We start from the raw sequence: 23,844 nt of genomic DNA on the forward strand, positions 1-23,844 counted from the left end.
GAAATAATACCGCCCATCCACTTTTTTTTGCCGTAAGGATCAGAATGGCCGAAACTAATGCCCATTATATCGGCTAGCGTTACTTTCGGCACCTCGGCCACATAACGCTGAAAATGTCGCTCACCGAAAAACCCGCTGAGAAAAAGTTACTCTCACCTGAACTAAACCCAGTGGTATGGACGCCATTTTGTAAATCGGAGGTCAGTTCATATAAAAGGCTGCTTCAACTTCTGGGGCGCTTGGATGTACTCTGGAGGTCTTTTAAGGTGATTTGAACATCTGTACAAACATCTTATCATACTGAGGACGATTTGAAGTTATTTTAGATGTCTTAGTAGGTGAATTTATTGTTTGTGAACAATTGGTATAATACTGAGAGTTTTGGAATGGGGCCTGTAATTTCACAGCCTGTCTTGATGACCACGCACATGATGGCAGAAGGTATATTCAACAGCATAATGTGCCCAATCAAAGATGTGCCAGACTGCTGAGGAGGACAAGACCTTATACCCTACGCACTTACAGGGAGAAGCGGTCTTACCCGAACTTGTCCGATAACACGTGCCTTAGGAGAGTGCACTTCCGCAAAGAGGTTATCAATGAGATATGCCAGTTCAACAGGGGAGATGTGCAGCCTATCAACACCACCAAGACCGTATTGTCCGTCAAGGTCAAGGTCACTGCGACACTTGCCTTCTACGCATCGGGTTCCTTTCAGGCCTCAGCTGGTGACATTTGCGCTATATCTCAGCATGCCACACATTGCTGCATTCGACAGGTCACTGAAGCCCTTTATGCACGCAAGATGGACTTTATCAGCTTCCTTATGACCAGGGAGGCATAGACTGAGAGGGCTCTAGGATTCTCCAGAATTGCAAATTTCCCCAAGGTACAGGGAGCAATAGACTATACGCACATCAGCATGCGGGCACTTTTTCAGGGTGCAGAGATTTTACGGAATCGAAAAGGATTCCACTCCCTGAATGTGCACCAGAAAATTAGAATGGCAGTAAATGCAAAGTTTCCGGGCAGCATCCATGATGCTCACATCCTGCATGAGAACGCTGTATCTGACATGTTTACCAGTCAGCCACACGGTCAATGCTGGATGCTTGGTGACAAAGGATATGGCCTCGCCATCTGGCTGATGACCCCTTGCGTAAAACCCAGACAGAAGCTGAGACAAGATACAACGAGAGCCATATGCAATATCATCAAGAATACCATTGGAGTGGTTAAGCAGTGCTTTCGAAGCCTGGACCACTCTGGTGAGCTACAATACCACCCTGAGCAGGTAGCTCAATTCATGGTGGTGTGCTGCATGCTGCGCAACTTGGCTATCAGGAGGGGACAAGAATTGCCAGAAGGGACTGCCAGTCCACCTCAGGAAGAGGAGGACGAGGAGGTGGAAGCTGACCTCGGGCCAGATAATCAGGCTGACAATGAAACCATGCCCCCGCCCCCCTCTAGACCGCAGGAAAGGGCCCGTGGTGGCTACATAGCTGCAAACATAGAACACAAATGCAAAAAAACAAGGTGCCCCTCTCCGCCCAAACCTCCCAACAAAATAGCAGCAACAATATTAAAATACTGTGACCAAGACAACACCTACGGCCATGCACCCCACTTTCCTTCTCCCACCCCACCACCACCCCCCACCTCTACCCCTTCCCCTCCTGACACCAAGCCGTCTGGACAAGGAGCTCCTCAGGCACTGCTTCACTGGGGGGGGAGATGACAGCAGAACCGCTGCTTGGACGGATACGGGAGAGGACGGTCCTAAGGTGGGAACGTGATCCGAGCCAGAAGCAAGATCTTCCTCTTGGCTCTCGTGTGTAGTTGGCAATGGGGGTGCGGCACCTCGGGGTCCAGTGCAGCGCTCCGGGACCACTGGGAGGCCTCTGCCACCAGTGTTCCTGGCTATCACCTTCAGGGCCTCCGCAATCCGCGGCATGTACTCGCTCATGGTGGCGGACATGCTGGTCATCTGTTAGGATATGCCCCCCATTGTCTGTAGGATCTGCTGACCTATGTCAACACTCCTCCTGGACAAGTGTACCATGTCGCAGCTCAGATCTGCCGCTCGTGCAGCAGACCTGCTGCTTCAAACCAACCTCCGCGTAGTCGGCGCTGTCCTGGAAACACCTCGGGTGCCCTGCAGCATGTTGCTTGGGCCCGGTACCTCCACGGTGGAGGAGGGAATGGCCGCAGGAGCATTAGATGTCATAGGTGTTGACTGCATTACGGAGCTTGGCGATGGAGGCTCCTCGAAGTCCACACTCTCATCCGTGGAGAAGGCACGCTCCATGGGCGAGAATCGGGGCTCCTCAGCACCAGATGCATGATCGTACAGCGACTCCGTTCTTGCACCCCAGCTTCTGGACTCGGTGGTGTTGCATGGTGCCGCTTCTGGCTGAGCTACAAAACATAAATGAGGTTATTAGAGGAAAATGGGATGCTAGGGTCACAAGGTGATTCAAACACTACACTACACATCTATGACCATGACCAAATTCTGCATTGCAATAATTCTCATGAGGCCAGCATTATTTAGAGAACACTTTTATCAATCATGTATCATATTATTAGTCGGCTATGAATGGGTGTGGTATCTATTGACTTTACATCACGCAATGGTGTATACTTTACTCACATGGCATCACATCAGGTTCTGCAGCTGCATGCGTGGCTGACCGGGGGTGGCTCCCCACTAGTGCCAGCACCCACTCCTCGATGTCAGTGAGGTCGATGACTGGTGACCTGCCACCTGTTCGCCTCTTCTCGGCCCTATTCCTCAAAAGCTTCTTCTGTAAAAGGTAACACCAGCACGACATGGCATGAGATCATTGCGTGAGATCATTGCTAGGTACTGCCACAGATACTGATACAACACATAACCGTCAGATGTAATCATGATTATTATGATCATTATCATTTCTTCCCTAAAGATGTAACGCAGGCTTTGAGTAAAACATTCCCGGTATAAGTGCAAGACATCACTTCTGATTTTAATCAATCATTACACTTACAATTCAAATTATATAAATATATAAGTACATGTAAATAAATGTAATACTTACTCTGGCGGAACCGACAAGGTCGTTCCAGCGCTTGCGGCATTGGTTGCCCTCATGCACCTCGTTGGCTGCCGACAAGACCACCTCAGCTATGTCGGCCCATATCGTCTGGCAGACCTTTGAGGTGGGGTTCCCAAGTCCACCCTGGGTCAATTGGCTTCAGGGTGACTCCACCTCCTGCAGGAGGGAGGCATTTGCCTCGTCGGAGAATCTCCTCGCTTGTTTGCGTCCTCCCAATTGTTCCTCTCCCACCTCACTGCTTTCGCCAGCGTCAGTCTCCACAGCGTGCTGTGTCACCTCCTCCATCCCTTCCATTTTAAATATTTTTTTTTTGACAGAAACTCGGTGGCAACAACGTTTTTTGTGCTCAGCAGACCTTTTGCTGCTGGTAAATCTCCCTCCTGCCTCCCAAAACAGCCAAACAAGCACACAATACACCTCCACACGCTTTCAGTTCCTCACTGCTCCCTCTCTCTCACTCCTCTTCTGCTCATGTATTGATGACCCCTGACCTCCTGAAACGCGGGAAACGACCGTTACCATGCTGTTGCTATGGATGCCGACACTTTATGGCAGAAGGTCAAAAAAATTTTACGCTAACGCCCATTTCAGATCACTCGCGGTAACGCCCATTTTCTAAAATGGAAGTTGGGGTTTTGAAAATGATCGATAATCCAGCGATCTCAAAACCCATCTTTATCTCCAAAGCTGGAAATTACGCCCACTTTTGGGCGATCTGCACAAAAGTAGAAAGTCTATCTCCATATGTATATGACAGATGACTTTTAAAATGTACTTGGGTAAGAGCATCTCCACGCATGCGTAGACCATGCAGGCTCAAGAGCACTGAATGGGAGAAGGGCCTGAGGGTCATAGTGCATAATTCAGTAACGTGACCTGGAGTTAGCAGTGGCTCAGTGGGTGGCACTCTTGCCTCTGAGTCAGAAAGTTGTGGGTTCAAGTCCCACTCCAGAGACATGAGCACAAAAATCTAGGCTGACACTCCAGTACTGAGCTCACTGTCAGAGGTGGTGTCTTTTGGATGAGACGTTAAACCGAGGTCCTATCTGCTCTCTCAAGTGGACGTAAAAGATCTCATGGCACTATTTCGAAGAAAAGCAGGTGAGTTCTCCCCGGCTAATATTTATCCCTCAATCAATGCCACAAAAAGCGATTATTTGGTCATTATCACATTGCTGTGCGCAAATTGGCTGCCGCATTTCCTACATTACAACAGTGAGTACACTTCAAAAGTACTTCATTGGTTGTAAAGTGTTTTGGGACGTCCTGAGCTTGTGAAAGGTGCTATATAAATGCAAGGCTTTCTTTATGACCATTGCTGCAAGATTATTGTGAAAGTGAATAGTGTGTGAGGATATACCGCCAGGATAATTAAATATAAAGTAAGAAATATTATACTTTATTGAATATGGCTTTTATCAGGCCAAATTAGAAATTGTGAACGATTTTGGTGCCCTCACAGGGTGGGATATGTAGAGGCATGGAAGAGGTTCAGAGGAGGGCCACTAGATAGATGCCTAGTTTACTGTCCCTCCATTGCCAGGACACACTATGGGAGCTGGGCCTTTTTACTTGGAAAAGTGTAAACTTTGAGGAGATATAATTGGGGTTGTAATGTGAGTATGCTCTCAGGTTTGTAGAGCTGTTGCATTGTAAGTGGCTTAGCCAGTCACGTGATGTTCACAAGACTCAATAAAACCCCAGTCAGTTGGGGTCAGTTAGTTCTTAATAGCAATGTGTTGCTATGAATTCTTAAGCAAAGAACTCATGAAGCAAATACATTACAGGGGTCTCTAAAGTAATGAAAAGATTAGACTTGGTCGAAGTTGCTGGGCAATTTGGGCAAGATAGGTTAGAGAGCAGCAGGAGACACAAGTGTAAGTTCCGAAGTATAAACTAGGCTTGATGCAAGGAATTAATTACTTTTCAGCAGCAGTCGACCTCTGGAATAAATTACTAGGAAATACAATGAGTACAGATTCACTGAAAGCTTTATAAGGGAGCTGGACGAGTTCCTGACAGTGGCCAATCTATCTAAATTAGAAGGTAGGTGGAGCATTGGGAGTTGTGTCACAGTGTGGCATTTAAAAAAAAACACTACATTGGACATCCTCTGCTGCCTGAGCAAGATTGTCAAATTAGTGCCAACAGAGGCTGGATTACCATGTGTTTTGTTCTGTGCTCCCATGCCCACTAGAAACTGGATGATGACTACCCAAACTCATTCACAGAGGATCCTTATAGCCACAGACAAAGAATCCCAGAAGTGGAAGATCAGTGCTTTACCCACTGTGCCTTAGCTCTCTCTTTTTATTTCTCTTCCTTTTTGACTTACTCGAGCAATATTTTCAAAACACTTGCGCAAGTGAGGCTGAACAGCAGTGGGATCTTTAGTTTGAGACAAGATCTCAAGCAGTTCATCATCTGATAGGAAGTAGAATCTGAAACACAAAGAATAGATTAAAGTTCAACACAGAACAAACACAATTACAAGTTCTGTTCTTCATGTGTTTTTATAATTAAACTGTCACAATTAAACTTACCTAATCATTTTACTTACTTGAGTCTCCAAGGTGGAACTGTTTTATATTTATTCCCTAATCTCCCAATTCCATTTTCAAAGTAGGTTCCTCTGTGGTATTGCTGCCCACAGTAGGGCTGTAAACAACATGAACAAATGGACCAAATCTAGAGGGATCTTGATCGATTGGGAAAATTGGGATTGTGAGTGATAGATGCTGTTTAATGTGGATAAATGCAATGTAATGAGACTTGGGAAGTGTAAAAAGCAGTGTGAATATAAGATGAATGGTAATAGACTAAGAGGACAGCACAGGAGAGGAATCTGACGGTACTGGTGGTTAGCTTGTTGAAACCATCAGCATAGTGCCTGATAGAAGTAGGGAAAGCAAGATCTTAGGCTTAGAAAAGGGAAGGTTAACATACAATATAGATTTAACTACTTCACACAGAGATTGATGAATGTTTGGAAAAGACTATCCAGGGATACAGTGGAAGCGGATATGGTTTGCAAGTTCAAGAGGGAGCTGGGTAGTTTTATGGTGAAAGAAATGACTGAGAGGTCTGAGACTGAAATACAGTATGGTATTTATTAATTTTGAGACTGCAATGATCTTTTCCAATCCACTATGTTTCTATATTCCTAAAATTGATCAGTTTAATGAAGGGTTCAAATACTAGGGGACACAAGTTAAAAACTAAAAAGTTGAGAGCAGGAAGGGAAGTCAGCAAAATGTTTTCACCCAACAGGTAATAGAGTTGTGGAATAAGTTAGTGAAGTGGATGATATAAATGGATTCAAGAGACAACTTAGTGCATGAGAAAATGGGTAGATTGGACAGCTTTATAAAGAAAAGGATAGGCTTGTTGTACCTGATGCCTTTTCTTGTTCCTAATTGTTTTAAATGTTTTTATGGCTAAGGAGATCAGTAATCTCCATTCAAACAATGAAGGCCATACCAAGGGTATCAATCTAACTCTGTTCCTCATCCTCCACATAAAAGAGAAAATAAAAACTTACATTTATATAAGGCCTTTCAGGACATTCCAAAGCACTTTACAGCCAAAGAAGTACTACTGAAGTGTACTCACTGTTGTAATATAGGAAACTTGGTAGCTAATTTGTACACAGCCAGGTCCTACAAACAGCAATTAGATAAATGACCAGATAATCTTTTTTAGTGATGTTGGTTGAGGGATAAATATTGGCCAGGACACCAGGGAGAACTCTCCAGTACTTCTTCAAAATAGTGCCATGGGATCTTTTACTTCCGCCATGGGCAGAGAGGGCCTCAGTTTAACATCTTACCTGAATGACAGCACCTCCAACAGTTCAGCACTGGAATGTCAAGCTACATTTTATGCTCGTCTCTGGAGTGGGGCTTGAATCCACAACCTTTTGACTCAGATTGCTGCCACTGAGCTACAGCTAACATATACTAACAAATACTGGCACAGTTGTGCTCTGAGAGGAGATTGAAACCTTTGATCAGTATCCAGGACTGGTATGCCAAATTAGAGCTCTGTTTATAATCCAACTATTCATCTTTGTTGAGAGTGTTATGACTGTTCCAAGTGATTGTCTTACAGGTGAACTTCAAGGTTACACTTCATTTTGATCTGTGGAGTTTCATGGTTAATCAAATGTTGCTAAACATTTTAAGCAGGCCTTCTATCTTCTTTGCACCCACTTCTTTCTCTAATAAAACAAGTTCAATTCTGTGAGTTTGTTTTCATTTTTACTCAGAAACCAAACATGAGTTCTACTCTACAACCTCTCTTGTCATCTACTCCAGAAAATGAACATACTCTTTCTCACAGTCCCTTGGCATTGAAAGGAAAGTAAACCCTTTACCTTGGGAAAGCAGCTCTCTTTGTCTCCAGATATTCACTGAGACCTTTCTGCACAAGTTCCAGCTGTTTGTTACATTCCCGCAAGTTCTCCAACAGCCTTGCATCGGGACATAACTCAATAATCTGTGGAAAGAGGCTAAAATGTCAATCAATCAACAAGCAATCACAATTCTCAGGTAAATATTAGGTCATTTTATTTACACTGTAATAGTTTTTTCCCAAGTGAAGCATTGTAATAGCAAGTATAAATCTAAGCCTTCGAGACTACGGTTGGTGATGTTATTGTACAAATGGTACACGAATGGGAGAAGTATTTGAAACAATGTGTTAAGCGTTTGTACGATGACATCACAAAGACTCATTTCTACCCTTGAATTTATTAAATCAAAAGGATTAAACATTATGTAAGATATGATGCACTAGCCAATTACATTTATCATTTATTTGATAACTTTTGATGTGATTATAACTGTGAAGGTAACCAATTAAGTGTGTGAATATGTATAAGTAACATGTTTAAAAGATAACATGAAAAACAAAATAAAGATTTCCACCCCATTATCATATAAATAAAAACATAAAATGGAAATACACAGCAAATTAGTCAGTTTCTGGAAAAAAGAAAGACTTACATTTATATAGCGCCTTTCACAACCGCTGGACATCTCAAAGCGCTTTGCAGCCAATGAAGTACTTTTGGAGTGTAGTCACTGTTGTAATGTGGGAAACATGGCAGCCAATTTGCCCAAAGCAAGCTCCCACAAACAGCAATGTGATAATGACCAGATCATCTGTTTTTGTTATGTTGATTGAGGGATAAATATTGGCCAGGACACCGGGGATAACTCCCCTGCTCTTCTTCAAAATAGTGCCATGGGATCTTTTACATCCACCTGAGAGAGCAGACAGGGGCTTAGTTTAACGTCTCTTCCAAGAGTGCAGCACTCCCTCAGCACTGCACTGGAGTGTCAGCCTAGATTTTTGCATTCAAGTCCCTAGAATGGGACTTGAACCCACAACCTTCTGACTCAGAGTCAAGTGTGCGACCCACTGAGCTACAGCTGACACAAAGAAGAAGAATGAGTTAATGTTTTGGGCGCGGCCTTTATCAGAACTCGTCAATGGCAGTGGGAGGAGGGTGGTCCTGATTCCAGCTCATTCCTGGCTTCATTTTACATCCACATGTATAATTATGCAGAGACCACGGGATAGGGATCAGGAGCAGAAACTCTGGCTGAATATCCCCTCCTAGGCCCATGGTCACAGGGGTCAATGGCAGTAACAGTCAATTTTGTAGGATAGGATTTGATATGCCTTTGTCTTTGTTCATATTGAAGTCACATTGGCCCTGGCTTATACTGAATGGGTTGTTTTTAACGAGTCCACTGTATTCCATTACTCCTGCTTTCTCAAGTTCAAACTGAAGAATTTTCATCTGATGTATATGCAGAGGTCATTGCTGAGCCCTTGGTACCTTAGATGCACAGTCTTGGTCCAGGCCATTTCCACAGGTAGCTTGATGCAAGTATTTTGTTTGATGGCAGCTATCCAGTGACCTGTGATCCACACTCAGCTTTTTAAAATTCAAGTATTGAATGGGCTTTGATGCCTGTTCTGCTCTCTTTCCCAAGAACTCAATTCACGAGTCCACACTCCACAACAACAATTTGCATTTATATAGCGCCTTTAAAGTAGCACAGGAGCATTTTCAAGCAAAATTTGACACTGAGCCACAGAAGGAGATGTGAGGGCAGATGGCCAAAAGTTTGGTCAAAGATTATAAGGAGCGTCTTAAAGGAGGAAAGAGAGGTAGAGAGGCGGAAAGGTTTAGGAATGAAATTCCAGAGCATAGGATCTCAGTAGCTGAAGGAACGGCTGTCAATGATGGAGCAATTAAAATCGGGGGTGCGCTAGAGGCTAGAATTGGAGGAGTGCAGATATCGTGGAGGGTTTTTACCGAAAATCTTGTTTTTCATGCACTATCCCTTTAACTGGCAGCACAGCCCATTCAAATTTTCACGCATGCATTGTTTCTTCCATGTAAGCAGGACCTCCAGACCACTGTTCAGCTTAGCGGGAACATTAGCTGTGGGGCCTGAGGAGGTTACAGAGATATGGAGGGGCAATGTAATGGAGGAATTTGAAAACAAAGATGAGAATTTTAAAATTGAGGCATTGCTCAAGCGAGAGTCAATGTAGGTCAGCGAGCACAGGGGTGATGGGCAAATGGGACTTGGTGCAAGTTAGGACACAGGCAGCAGAGTTTTGAATGATCTCAAGTTTATGGAGGGTAGAAAATGGGAGGTTGGCCACAAGTGCGTTGGAATAGTCAAGTCTAGAGGTAACAAAAGCATGGATGAGATTTTCAGCAGCAGCTGTGCTGAGACAGGGGTGGAGTTGGTTGATGTTATGCAGATGGAAGTAGTGATGGCCTAGAAAGGCCAGTGAGACCAGGAGCTCGGGGAGTCGGAGAGGCGAGAGTTCCTGCGGCAGAGAGTTGAGAGGCCTATAAAGGCCAGTGAGACCAGGAGCTCGGGGAATCGGAGAGGTGGGAGTTCCGGTGGCAGAGAGCGAGAGGTCTATAAAGGCGTGCTTGTGCAGCTACAGCGGGGACAAAAGACAAAAAAGTGGAAGAAATCGAAAGGTGACGTCACAACCAAGGGGGTAAGTGATTGGCTGGTGATTGGTAAGTGGCTTTTCTTTTTCTTTTCTATTTCAGTAAGTAACATTTAGCATTGTTGTTGCCAAATTAAGTTAATCTAGGGGTTAAGTCATGGCAGGACAGCTCGGACACGTGTTATGCTCCTCCTGTACCATGTGGGAAATCAGAAACGCCTCCAGTGTCCCTGACGACTACGTGTGGGGGAAGTGTATCCGCCTCCAGCTCCTGACAGACCGCAGTTGTGGAACTGGAGCTGCGGGTGGATTCAGACTGGAGCATGCACGATGCTGAGAATGATGTGAATAGCACATTTAGTGAGTTGGTCTTACCACAGGTAAAGGGTCCACAGCCAGATAGGGAATGGAAGATCAACAGGAAGAGCAGTGCAAGAAAGGTAGTGCAGGGCTCCCCTGCGGTCATCCCCCTGCAAAACATATACACCGCTTTGGGTACTGTTGAGGGGGATGACTCATCAGGGAAGAGCAGCAGCAGCCAGGTTCACGGCACCGTGGCTGGCTCTGCTGCACAGGAGTGCAGGAAAAAGAGTGGGAGATCAATAGTGATAGGGGATTCAATTGTAAGGGGAATAGCTAGGTGTTTCTGCGGCCGCAACCGAGATTGCAGGATGATATGTTGCCTCCCTGATGCAAGGGTCAAGGATGTCTCGGAGCAGGTGCGGGACATTCGGAAAAGGGAGGATGAACAGCCAGTTGTCGTGATGCATATAGGCACCAACGCTATAGGTAAAAAACGGGATGAGGTCTTACGAGACGCATTTAGGGAGCTAGGAGTTAAATTAAACAGTAGGACCTCAAAAGTAGTAATCTCAGGATTGCTACCAGTGCCACGTGCTAGTCAGAGTAGGAATCGCAGGATAGCTCAGATGAATATATGGCTTGAGCAGTGGTGCAGCAGGAAGGGATTCAAATTCCTGGGGCATTGGAACCAGTTCTGGGGGAGGTGGGACCAGTACAAACCAGATGGTCTGCACCTAGGCAGGACCGGAACCAATGTCCTAGGGGGAGTGTTTGCTAGTGCTGTTTGGGAGGAGTTAACTAATATGGCAGGGGGATGGGAACCTATGCAGGGAGATAGAGGGGAATAAAATGGAGACGGAAGCAAAAGATAGAAAGGAGAATAGTAAAAGTGGAGGGCAGAGAAAGCCAAGGCAAAAAACAAAAAGGGCCACTTTACAGCAGAATTCTAAACGGTCATAGTGTGTTAAAAAGACAAGCCTAAAGGCTCTGTGCCTCAATGCGAGGATTATTCAGAATAAAGTGGACGAATTAACTGCGCAGATAGCAGTTAATGGGTATGATGTGATTGGCATCACGGAGACATGGCTTCAGAGTGACCAAGGCTGGGAACTCAACATTCAGGGGTATTCAGCATTTAGGAAGGATAGACAGAAAGGAAAAGGAGGCGGGGTGGCGATGCTGGTTAAAGAGCAAATTAATGCAATTGTAAGGAAGGACATTAGCTTGGATGATGTGGAATCGGTATGGGTGGAGCTACGGAATACCAAAGGGCAGAAAACGCTAGTGGGAATTGTGTACAGGCCACCAAATAGAAGACAGCATCAAACAAGAAATAAGGGATGTGTGCAGTAAAGGTACAGTAGTAATCATAGAAACATAGAAAATAGAAAATAGGTGCAGGAGTAGACCATTCGGCCCTTCGAGCCTGCACTACCATTCAATAAGATCATGGCTGATCATTCTTTCAGTACCCCTTTCCTGCTTTCTCTCCATACCCCTTGATCCCCTTAACCGTAAGGGCCATATCTAACTCCCTCTTGAATATATCCAATGAACTGGCATCAACAACTCTCTGCGGCAGTGAATTTCACAGGTCAACAACTCTCTGAGTGAAGAAGTTTCTCCTCATCTCAATCCTAAATGGCCTACGCCTTATCCTAAGACTATGTCCCCTGGTTCTGGACTTCCCCAACCTTGAGAACATTCTTCCCGCACCTAACCTGTCCAGTCCCGTCAGAATCTTATATGTTTCGATGAGATCCCCTCTCATCCTTCTAAACGCCAGTGAATAAAGGCCCAGTTGATCCAGTCTCTCCTCATATGACAGCCCGGCCATCCCTGGAATCAATCTGGTGAACCTTCACTGCACTCCCTCAATAGCAAGAATGTTCTTCCTCAGACTAGGAGACCAAAACTGAACACAATATTCCAGGTGAGGCCTCACTAAGGCCCTGTACAACTGCAGTAAGACCTCCCTGCTCCTATATTCAAATCCCCTAGCTATGAAGGCCGACATACCATTTGCCTTCTTTACCGGCTGCTATACTTGCGTACCCACTTTCAGTGACTGATGAACCATGATACCCAGGTCTCGTTGCACCTCCCCTTTTTCTAGTCTGCCACCATTCAGATAATATTCTGACTTCGTGTTTTTGCCCCCAAAATGGATAACCTCACATTTATCCACATTATACTGCATCTGCCATGTATTTGCCCACTCACCTAATCGGTCTAAGTCATCCTGCAGCCTCTTAGCGTCCTCCTCACAGCTCACACCGCCACCCAGCTTAGTGTCATCTGCAAACTTGGAGATATTACACTCTATTCCTTCATCCAAATCGTTAATGTATATTGTAAAGAGCTGGGGTCCCAGCACTGAGCCCTGCGGCACCCCACTAGTAACTGCCTGCCATTCTGAAAAGGACCCGTTTATCCCAACTCTCAGAGGATACTTAAAGGGTTGACGGTGGATAAGCAATGGCAAACATTTAAAGATCACATGGATGAACTTCAACAATTGTACATCCCTGTCTGGAGTAAAAATAAAACTGGGAAGGTGGCTCAACCATAGCTAACAAGGGAAATTAAGGATAGTGTTAAAACCAAGGAAGAGGCATATAAATTGGCTAGAAAAAGCAGCAAACCTGAGGACTGGGAGAAGTTTAGAATTCAACAGAGGAGGACTCAGGGTTTAATTAAGACGGGGAAAATAGAGTACGAGAGGAAGCTTGCAGGGACCATAAAAACTGACTGCAAAAGCTTCAATAAATATGTGAAGAGAAAAATATTAGTAAAGACAAACGTAGGTGCCTTGCAGTCGGATTCAGGTGAATTTATAATGGGGAACAAAGAAGTGGCAGACCAATTGAACCAATACTTCAGTTCTGTCTTCACAAAGGAAGATACAAATAACCTTCCGAATGTACTGGGGACAGTGGGTCTAGTGAGAAGGAGGAACTGAAGGATATCCTTATTAGGCGGGAAATTGTGTTAGGGAAATTGACGGGATTGAAGGCCGATAAATCCCCAGGGCCTGATAGTCTACATCCCAGAGTACTTAAGGAAGTAGCCCTAGAAATAGTGGATGCATTGGTGATAATTGTCCAACAGTCTATCGACTCTGGATCAGTTCTTATGGACTGGAGGGTTGCTAATGTAACACTACTTTTTAAAAAAGGAGGGAGAGAAAAAATGGGTAATTATAGATCAGTTAGCCTGACATCAGTAGTGGGGAAAATGTTGGAATCAATCATTAAGGATGAAATAGCAGCACATTTGGAAAGCAGTGATAGGATTGGGCCAAGTCAGCATGTATTTATGAAGGGGAAATCATGCTTGACAAATCTTCTGGAAATTTTTGAGGATGTAACTAGTAGAGTGGACAGGGGAGAACCAGTGGATGTGGTGTATTTGGACTTTCAAAAGGCTTTTGACAAGGTCCCACACGAGAGCTTGGTGTACAAAATCAAAGCACATGGTATTGAGGGTAATGTACTGACGTGGATAGAGAACTGGTTGGCAGACAGGAAGCAGAGAGTCGGGATTAACGGGTCCTTTTCAGAATGACAGGCAGTGACTAGTGGAGTGCCGCAGGGCTCAGTGCTGGGACCCCAGCTCTTTCCAATATATATTAATGATTTGGATGATGGAATTGAGTGTAATATCTCCAAGTTTGCAGATGACACTAAACTGGGTGGCGGTGTGAGCTGTGAGGAGGACGCTAAGAGGCTGCAGGGTGATTTGGACAGGTTAGGCGAGTGGGAAAATACATGGCAGATGCAGTATAATGTGGATAAATGTGAGGTTATCCATTTTGGGGGCAAAAACACGAAGGCAGAATATTATCTGAATGGCGGCAGATTAGGAAAAGGAGGTGCAGCGAGACCTGGGTGTCATGATTCATCAGTCATTGAAGGTTGGCATGCAGGTACAGCAGGCGGTGAAGAAGGCAAATGGTAAATTGGCCTTCATAGCAAGGGGATTTGAGTATCGGAGCAGAGAAATCTTACTGCAGTTGTACAGGGCCTTGGTGAGGCCCCACCTGGAATATTGTGTTCAGTTTTGGTCTCCTAATCTGAGGAAGGACGTTCTTGCTATTGAGGGAGTGCAGCGAAGGTTCACCAGATTGATTACTGGGATGGCAGGACTGACATATGAGGAGAGACTGGATCGACCGGGGCCTGTATTCACTGGAATTTAGAAGGATGAGAGGGGATCTCATAGAAACATATAAAATTCTGACGGGAGTGGACAGGTTAGATGCAGGAAGAATGTTCCCAATGTTGGGGAAGTCCAGAACCAGGGGACATAGTCTTAGGATAAGGGGTAAGCCATTTAGCACTGAGATTGTGGTGACCCTGCATCGTACTACAAACTCACACAAGGCATGTACTGCAGACACAGTCACTACGTGACCTTAACCTTTATTCCCAGGACCAAGAAGTGCTGACCCTGGGTGTGACCTCCCCTTTTATACCTGGAAGCCCAGGTGAGGAGTGTCTCCCACAAGTTCACCCCCTGTGGTCAGGGTGTGTATTTCTAGGGTAAAAATACAGTGTACAGGAGTTGCATGAAGATTACAGTTACATGAAGATTACCACTGCATGATGGTTACATACATGACATCGCCTCCCCCCTTACGTCTTTTTGTGTCAAAGGTTAAGTCTTTCAGGTGGTCGACGCTTTCTCGTGGAGTGCCGCAGTTGTGGCTCTGGTGGCTGAGCCTCGGCATGCGTCCCTGTCACCTGAGGTGATTCCGGCCTGTCCGGGCTGGCCGCAGGGACTGTGCATGCTGAGGGCTGTCTTTGTTGCTCGTCCACTGGCAGTGGTGTGACATCTCATGCTCTTCTTCAGGTTCCTCCGTGCCTATGCTGAACCTTTCCTTTACTTGGTCCAAGTGTTTGTGACATATCTGCCTATTGTTTAGTCTGACCACTATGACCCTATTCCCTTCTTTGCCAATTACTGTGCCCTCAAGCCACTTGAGTCCCAAAGCATGGTTAAGAACAAATACCGGGTCATCCATTTCTATACACCTCCCCCTTGAGTTTCGATTGTGAAACTCATTTTGGGACTGGCGCTTGCCCTCGACAATGTCTGCCAGGGCTGAGTGAATGAGGGACAGTCGTGCTTTAAGCGTGCATTTCATTAGGAGTTCCGCTGGCGTTTGGAAGCCAGCTTGAACGGCGCTGTCCAGACGTGTTTGATACCATTGCCCGACATAAACTCCTGGAATTCATGGCTGGTGAAACATGGGCCATTGTCGCTGACCAGAATATCTGGCAAGCCGTGGGTCGCGAAAACCGTACGCAGACTCGCCACGGTGATGGATGTCGTGCACGAGTTTAATATGATGGACTCGATCCATTTCGAATATGCATCGACAACGATCAGGAAAATTTTTCCCAAGAACAGCTCCGTGTAGTCTACGTGAATGCGTGACCATGGCCTGGTGGGCCAGGGTCACGGGCTGATTGGGGCCTCCCTGGGGGCATTGCCCAGCTGGGCACACGCGAACCCAGTGTTCCAGGCCTGAGTCAATCTCCGGCCACCATACATGTGACCGGGCAATGGCCTTCATTAACATGATGCCAGGGTGCTCGCTGTGGAGTTCCCTGATGAATGCTTCCCTGCCTTTCTGGGGCATGACTACCCGGTTGCCCCATAGCAGGCAGTCGGCTTGGATGGGGAGCTCATCCATCCGTCTCTGAAACAGTCTGACCTCATCGGGGCATGCCCTGTGTGCGGGCGCCCAATCCCCAGTCAGGACACATTTCTTTATCATGGATAGGATGGGGTTTCTGTTGGTCCAGAGTTTGATCTGGCGGGCTGTGATGGGGGAGCCTGCGGTGTCAAAAGCCTCAACGGCCATGACCATCTCAGCGCTTTACTCCGCTGCCTCCTCGATGTTGGCCAGTGGGAGCCTGCTGAGCGCGTCGGCGTAATTTTCGGTGCGTGGCCGGTGCCGTATGATATAGTCATACACAGCCAGCGTGAGAGCTGATCGCTGTATGCGAGCTGACGCATTGGCATTGACAGCCTTGCTGTCGGACAACAGGGATGGTAACAGCTTGTGGTCCGTCTCTAGCTCGAACCGTCTACCGAAAAGGTACTGGTGCATCTTTTTCACACTGTAAACACAAGCGAGTGCTTCTTTTTTGACCATGCCGTATCCACGCTCTGCCTGGGAGAGTGACCTGGAGGCATAAGCCACCGGTTAGAGTCGGCCGTCGTCATTAACCTGCTGCAACACACACCCAACCCCGTAGGACGATGCATCGCACGTTAAAACCAGTTTTTTTACAGAGGTCATACAAAGTCAACAGTTTGTTAGAGCACAGCAGGTTCCTCGCCTTATTGAAAGCCCGTTCTTGACAGTCCCCCCAAAGCCATTCACAACCTTTGTGCAGGAGCATGTGTAACGGCTCCAACAATGTGCTTAAGTTCGGCAGAAAGTTCCCGAAATTGTTCAAAAGTCCCAGGAATGATCGCAACTCCGACGTGTTGCCGGGCGTGGGCGCCCGGCGGATCGCCTCCGTTTTTGATTCAGTGGTCCGGATCCTGTCTGCGGCAACCCTCATGCCCAAAAACTCGACCTCTGGGGCCAAAAACACACACTTGGCCTTTTTCAGTCGCAAGCTTACCCGGTCCAGTCAGCATAGCACCTCCTCCAGGTTGTGGAGGTGTTCCTCAGTGTCTCGACCCGTTATAAAGATGTCGTCTTGGAATACGATTGTTCCAGGAATGGATTTGAGCAAGCTTTCCATGTTCTGCTGAAAGATAGTTGCCACCGAACGAATACCAAATGGACACCTGTTGTAGATAAATAATCCCTTGTGGTGGTCAGAAGCTTGGATTCTTCAGCCAGTTCCTGAGTCATGTAGGCCGAAGTGAGGTCCAGCTTCATGAACAGCTTGCCACCTGCCAGCGTGGCAAAAAGGTCCTCTGCTCTCGGGAGCGGGTATTGGTCTTGCAGCGACATTTGGTTGATGGTGGCTTTGTAGTCGCCACAAATCCTGACCGAGCCATCTGCTTTAAGGGCAGGAACGATGGGACTTGCCCAGTCGCTGAAGTCAACAGCCGAAATTATGCCCTCTCTGAGCAGCCTGGCCAATTCATTTTCAATTTTCTCACGCATCACGCATCACATACGGCATGGCTCTGGCTTTGTGGTGCACTGGTCTGGCGTCCGGAGTGATGCGTATCACTACTTTAGTGCCCTTGAACGTTCCGACACCGGGTTGAAACAGTGACCCAAATTTTTGTAGAACCTGTGAGCATGAACTTCGCTCCATAGATGAAATGGCATGCACATCCCCCCATTTCCAATTCATCTCGGCTAGCCAACTCCTCACCAAGAGCGCGGGGCCATTCCCCGGGACGATCCAGAGTGGCAGCCGGTTCTGTGATCCATTATGTGTTACCACCAAGTTTGCACTGCCTAGCACTGGGATGATCTCTTTGGTGTATGTCCTTAGCTGCGTGTCAATGCGTTCCAGTTTGGGCCTGCTAGCTTTGTGTGGCCATGGTCTCTCAAATTGTTGGGCGCTCATAAGTGACTGGCTAGCTCCCGTATCCAGCTCCATGCGCACTGGGATGCCATTCAATAAAACTTTCATCATCATGGGTGGCGTTTTAGTGTATGAGCTGTGGACGTCAGCCACGTGAACCGGCTGAACCTCAGCATCCATGGCTTTTCCCCAGGCATCATCCTGCATTGCAGACCCCTCATCTGGTTCCTCTGTCTCACAGATTAACCTCGCCACAGCCTTTTTGCACATCCTGGCCAAGTGTCCACTGACGTTACAATTCCAACAGGTATATTGCTGGAACCTGCAGCTTTTCACAGTATGTCTGCCCCCGCATCTCCAGCATGAGCTGGGATTGCTGCTAACAAAGGGACTGTTACGCGACATTCCTCTCTGATTGCCCATTTGGTTGTTTCTAAGCACTCTGATGATAGGTGTTAATGGTCCCATCGCGGAACGCATTGTTCCTCGAGATGGCGTGAATTGCCGATCCCCTTACCATTGTCCCTGTTGCGGGCCCACCCTAGTGTCTGTTGCTGCCTGGGCGGTTTCGAAATGCCCTTGCCTGCCCGAGGGGTCCCTGGCCGCGTTCACAGTGTTAACTTCTCTGGTCCATCGCCACGTTGGGACCAGGGCTGTGCGCGTAAATTAGCTTGGTCTCCTCTTCTCCTGCCATGAAGGTCTGAGCTATCAACGCCACCCCTTCTAAAGTCAAATCCTTGGCCTCTATGAGCTTCCTGAAAATCCCAGCATGATTAATGCCCTCAATGAAAAAGTCCCTTAATATCGCCCCCCTGCAGGCGTCTGTGAACTTAGAGACTGGCCAAGCGCCGCAGGTCTGCAACGAAGTCTAAGATGCATTGTCCCTCCCAACGCCGGTGTGTGTAGAACCGGTGCCGGGCCATGTATACGCTACTCGCCGGCTTGAGATGCTCACTATTCAGCTGGCTGAGCTCTTCAAAGGACTTGTCTGCTGGCTTTTGGGGTGCGAGCAGGTCTTTCATCAACGCATACGTCTGTGGTCCGCAGCTGGTCAGTAGATGCGCCCTCCGCTTGTCAGCCGCTGTCGCTCTCAGCCAGTCCTTCGTGACAAAGCTCTGCTGGATTCTTTCCATGAAGTCGTCCCAGTCCTCACCCACACAGTTACGTTCCTCTGTGCTACCGGTGGCCATTCCCGTTTCTCGTCACCAAATGTGGTGTCCCTGCACCGTACTACAAACTCATGCGAGGCATGTACTGCAGACACAGTCACTACGTGACCTTAACCTTTATTTTCAGGACCAAGGAGTGCTGACCCTGGGTGGGACCTCCCCTTTTATACCTGGAAGCCCAGGTGAGGAGTGTCTCCCACAAGTTCACCCCCTGTGGTCAGGGTGTGCATTTCTAGGTTATAAGTACAGTGTACAGGAGTTGCATGAAGGTTACAGTTACATGAAGATTACCATTGCATGCTGGTTACATACATGACAGAGATGAGGAGGAACTTCTTCACTCAGAGAGTTGTTAACCTATAGAATTCTCTACCGTAGAGAGTTTGTTGATGCCATTTCATTGGATATATTCAAGAGGGAGTTAGATATGGCCCTTGCGGCTAAATGGATCAAGGGATATGGAGAGAAAGCAGGAACGGGATACTGAAGGAATGATCAGCCATGATCTTATTGAATGGTGGTGCAGGCTCGAAGGGCCGAATGGCCTACTCCTGCACCTAGTTTCTATGTTTCTATGTTTCTATGGCATGGATATGTGGTCGGAAGCTCATCCCATGGTCAAATATGATACCAAGGTTGCAAACAGTCTGGTTGAGCCCCAGACTATTGCCAGGGAGAGGGATGGAGTCAGTGGTTAGAGAACGGAGTTTGTGGCGGGGACAGAAAACAATGGCTTCCCAATATTTATGTGGAGGAAATTTCTTCTCCCCCAGTACTCAATGTCGGACAAGTAGTCAGACAATTTAGAGACAGTGGAGGGGTCGAGAGAGGTGGTGGTGAGGTAGAACTGGGTGCTGTAGGATTTGGCCGGTGCCAACATCAGTGCTTGTATGGGCCGGAAGGATTTTTGGACTTTTAAAATGGATCTGTACCCTTTTAAAATGCAGACGCACATGGGCTGCATTTCAAAATGGAGGTCGAACATTTGGACTTTAACAAGGACTGATAGCAGGAGCTGTATGTCTTTTGAGTTGCCATGGGAATAGTCTCAACGTTGATGTCATGAAAGGCAAAGGCCTTTTCATTTCAAACTTTGTGTGATTTGTGGAAAAACATCTTTTGTCCATGGGGCCGGGATGCTTGGATGGATAATGAGGTTTGCAGGCCAAATGCGACAACTCTGGACTCTTTCAATGAAGGAGCATTCAAGAACTCAACAAACAGTTAGCACTTCGAGAACTGCTCATTTACAGAAATGGCCTACCATTGTGTTCATCAAGTTGACCAATCCAGGACAGAGGCGTCACCAGGAAGACCAACTGGCATCTCTGCGACCATGGTAACCAGGAATCGCCCAGCCAGTTTTGTGTATTATACAGGGTATAAAGATGCTGAACTTTGGGGGATTCAGTGGCTTACTTTTCTCTACCATCTGGAACGGGGTTCCCCGCATGGCTACTCATCCGTCAACTCTCCAGGAACGCCCGAAGAGAGTGCCTCACTGTACCGCCTGAATGTAACTCTCTCGGCCTCCTCGCATGGCTCTGTTCGGCATGGTTTTGTCTTCAGAGCCGAATGGACCTGGGACTGCGTGAATCAATGACAAGGGCTGGTAATTACATCCAGCATACACTTCTGGAAATCCCCAAGACCGCCAGTGTGTTTAGCTGCTGAGGAACTGCAAGTGTCTAAGACGCAGGCTAACATATGTGTGTCTGAGAAGGCTTCCAAGTGTAGGTTCTGACCAAACCGGGAGAGGGGTTTAGTTGGAAGGGTTTCCATTGTCTAGGCTTAGATTCTGGGAAGGGGTTTGATTCGACGTAACCAACAGGGTGGGTATTTAGTCTAAGGTATTAAGCTACTCTTTAAGCCATAAGCGAGAGGAGTCGGGGTTGTCATTTTGTGAGTGTAATAAAAGGAATCGATCTTTGACCAACCTGAACTGTTTCATTTTGTCTGCGTCAATTATAAGCTATCCATAGTAACTCCTTGTGTCTATTAACAATATCAGTTAACATAAGAGCCAGGAAGGGACGTTAGATGGTCAGCAGTTTAGTGGGAATAGGGTCAAGGGAACAGGAGATATCTCTCATTGACAAGATAAGCTCGGAGAGGGCATGAGGGAAGATAGGAGAGAAACTAGAGAAAGATGTGAGTTCAGGGCTGGGGCTGAACCCTAGAGGAAGTTTGACCCGGTGGGCTAGGGGAATGAAGGGAAGCGGCAGATACAGATGAATGGATGGTGTCAATCTTAGTGACAAAGAAGTCCATAAGCTCGTCGCATTTGTTGTTGGAGATGAGGTTGAAGGGGCAGGGGAGAAGGGTTTAAGAAGACGGTTTGTAGTAGAGAAAAGAAGCCTGGGGTTATCTTTGCATTCCAGGATGATCCTGGAATAGTGAGCAGTTTTGGCAGAGGAGAGCAGGACCCAATGCTGTTTTATGTGGTCCAGCTAGATCTGCTGATGAATAGCTAAACTAGTTGTTCACCATAAACGTTTAAGTCTGCGTCCCTTGAACTTAAGGGAAAGGAGATGAGGGACTAGGGCACCAAAGGTGGAGGTGAGGCTGTGGTTGAGCAGATCGGTAGCTGCAGAAATGTCTTGGTGAATGGAAGGCCAAAGGCCTGTTGGGTTTTTGAAAGTGCTGTTGTAAATGAATTTGGAAAGAGTTTTTTCCAGGGGTTACACAGTAGGATGTAGGGTTGAGAGATGTGGGTGGAAAGCGATACAAGGAAGTGATCAGAGATGGCCTTATCTGTGATTGACACGAATGAGAGCAGCGAGGCCACGTGTGATGGCAAGGTCAAGATGGTGGCTGTGAATATGGGTTGGGGAGTTTGCATGGAGGGAGAGATTAAGGAAGGATAGGAAGGCAGTGAACTGAAAAAATAGAGAGCATAATGAGCGGGATTGAGGTTAAAATTACCGAGGATGAGAAGCAGCTCAGTGCAGAAGCTGAGGGAGGAAGGCAATGAAAATATCTCAGTGAGAAATTTAGTGTTGTGTTTGGGTGAGCAGTGGAGAATGAGGGTTTTAAATAACAGGCGAGAGGAGTGGAACAAGGTGAAGTGTTCAAAGGAGGAGAAAGTGCCAGAGAAGTAGGGGGACAGGCCAAGGTGTGATTTGGTGATAAGAGCCACACTGCCACCACGGTGGTTTGGGCGGGATGACTGGTGGAAGGTATAGCTAGGTGGGGAGGCTTCATTTAGGGAGAAGGTGTCATCACCCCTCGGTCAGGTTTCCGTCAAGGCCATGATGTTGATGCAATCACCCAGAATAAGCTCACGGATGGGAAGGGCCTTGTTTACAAGTGAACGGACCTTCTAGAGGTAGATGCGAGAGGGATGGCAATAGCTGATCCACTAGCAGAGTTCACAGGGTCAGGAGATAGGGAAGATTATCCCCCAGTCGGTAGGAAGGTCTGCGAGAGAGTAGGATGGGGCAGTTGAGGTAAGGAGGCTTTGATGCCTTGATGGGTCCTTTGGAGGATGCTGAAAGATGCACAGAGGGAAGCTATAGGCTTATCTAAGAAGGAGTCAAGCATGAAATGGCAGCAGGAGAGTGGTGCGGAAGGGTTGGGGTAAGGATTCGGGAGGGCAGAGTACCCGAGAGGGAAGAAATGAAAGGAGGCACAATGACAGGAGAGAGGGATCTAGGATGAGTAAAGAGAAAAGAAGAAAGCAAAGGGAGAGAAAACAGTGGAAATAGAAGTGATAGGCTCGGGTCCGGAGCAGCTGTTAAAACGCGTACGCTAATGGGCGTAGGGAAACTCAAGTTACATAGGCCTGGTTACGTTGCAAGATTAGGATACATATATCCTGGTAGTAAATGGGGAATAGAGAGGAGACAATAGGAGGGAGCCTAGAGTTAAAATCAGATGTCCCATGCTGGGATAAAGTTTACGTAGGTAGGGTGGAGTCAGCTTGACACATCAACGAACTGAAGTCCATGTTTGGAGAAAGGTGTTGAGGGCAAGTGAACCAGAAGAGTGGATTATCGGAGGATGCACTGCTGGAGGTGTTTCCATGGGAATGAAGAACCAGGTGATGTGCAGAATCGACCATGGGGCAGAAAGATTGTGGCAAAGTTGGAGGTCACCTGTAACGCCTCCTTTAAAAAGCAGAGAAACATAGAAAATAGGTGCAGGAGTAGGCCATTTGGCCCTTCGAGCCTGCACCACCATTCAATATGATTAACAGTTGACTAGGCAACAGCGTGTTGAGCATTCGTATGATATCCACTCACAGTAATGTCCAGGCTAATAAGTCATCTCAGTCCACCATGTGTTCCTTTTGTTCCACACTCATTCCAATTAGAATCCATGGCAGCCAACAGAAGGAGGAGCAGTAACTTACTCCCATGCGGAAGCATTAAATGGAAGCAAGACATTTCTCCATAAGAGAGTCACCCCAGATCACTCCCACTAACCTCAAGCAGCTGGTTTCATAGCAAGTATTGGCAAAGGCCTTGGAGCAGGTTACATGAATAGCTACTCAACTAGGGATGGTGGGGTAGGCCAAGAAAGAATTGAGTGCAACAAAATCATTAAGAACAGTTTGTCAACAACAAAAGCACAATAGCAAATATACCTGTCTGTTTTCATTTGCATTTTTCATAATATTTATCCACAACCGCTCCATGGTATGGTATCGTTTACTTTCCACTGGCAGCTGCCTGTTGATGTCCTCAGAACTGAAGATAGGTTCCAGGTAAAGCCAGGACCTCTGACACATCAGCCATTCCTCAAGGACATCCTGAAACAACACGGAAAACA

At 46.8% G+C, this 23,844-nt stretch overlaps 1 protein-coding gene across 8 annotated transcripts in view; it reads right to left on the reverse strand.

Annotated features, from left to right (window-relative positions):
* dnah1 (dynein, axonemal, heavy chain 1) overlaps positions 1-23,844 on the reverse strand; it is a 668,552-nt gene that overhangs the window by 393,774 nt on the left and 250,934 nt on the right. For all 8 annotated transcript variants that reach the window (XR_011596078.1, XM_070895813.1, XM_070895814.1 and 5 more), the window contains 3 exons: positions 23,660-23,824; positions 7,474-7,595; positions 5,434-5,539 (listed from right to left, as the gene is read on the reverse strand). Coding sequence is in view for 7 of the 8 variants with exons in the window: in XM_070895813.1 (XP_070751914.1) it covers positions 5,434-5,539; positions 7,474-7,595; positions 23,660-23,824 (393 nt within the window). In the remaining variant the exon portion in view is untranslated. The remainder of the gene's footprint in view (positions 1-5,433; positions 5,540-7,473; positions 7,596-23,659; positions 23,825-23,844) is intronic.

Source organism: Pristiophorus japonicus, chromosome 12 (assembly GCF_044704955.1).
Source record: "Pristiophorus japonicus isolate sPriJap1 chromosome 12, sPriJap1.hap1, whole genome shotgun sequence".
Lineage (NCBI taxonomy): Eukaryota > Metazoa > Chordata > Chondrichthyes > Pristiophoridae > Pristiophorus > Pristiophorus japonicus.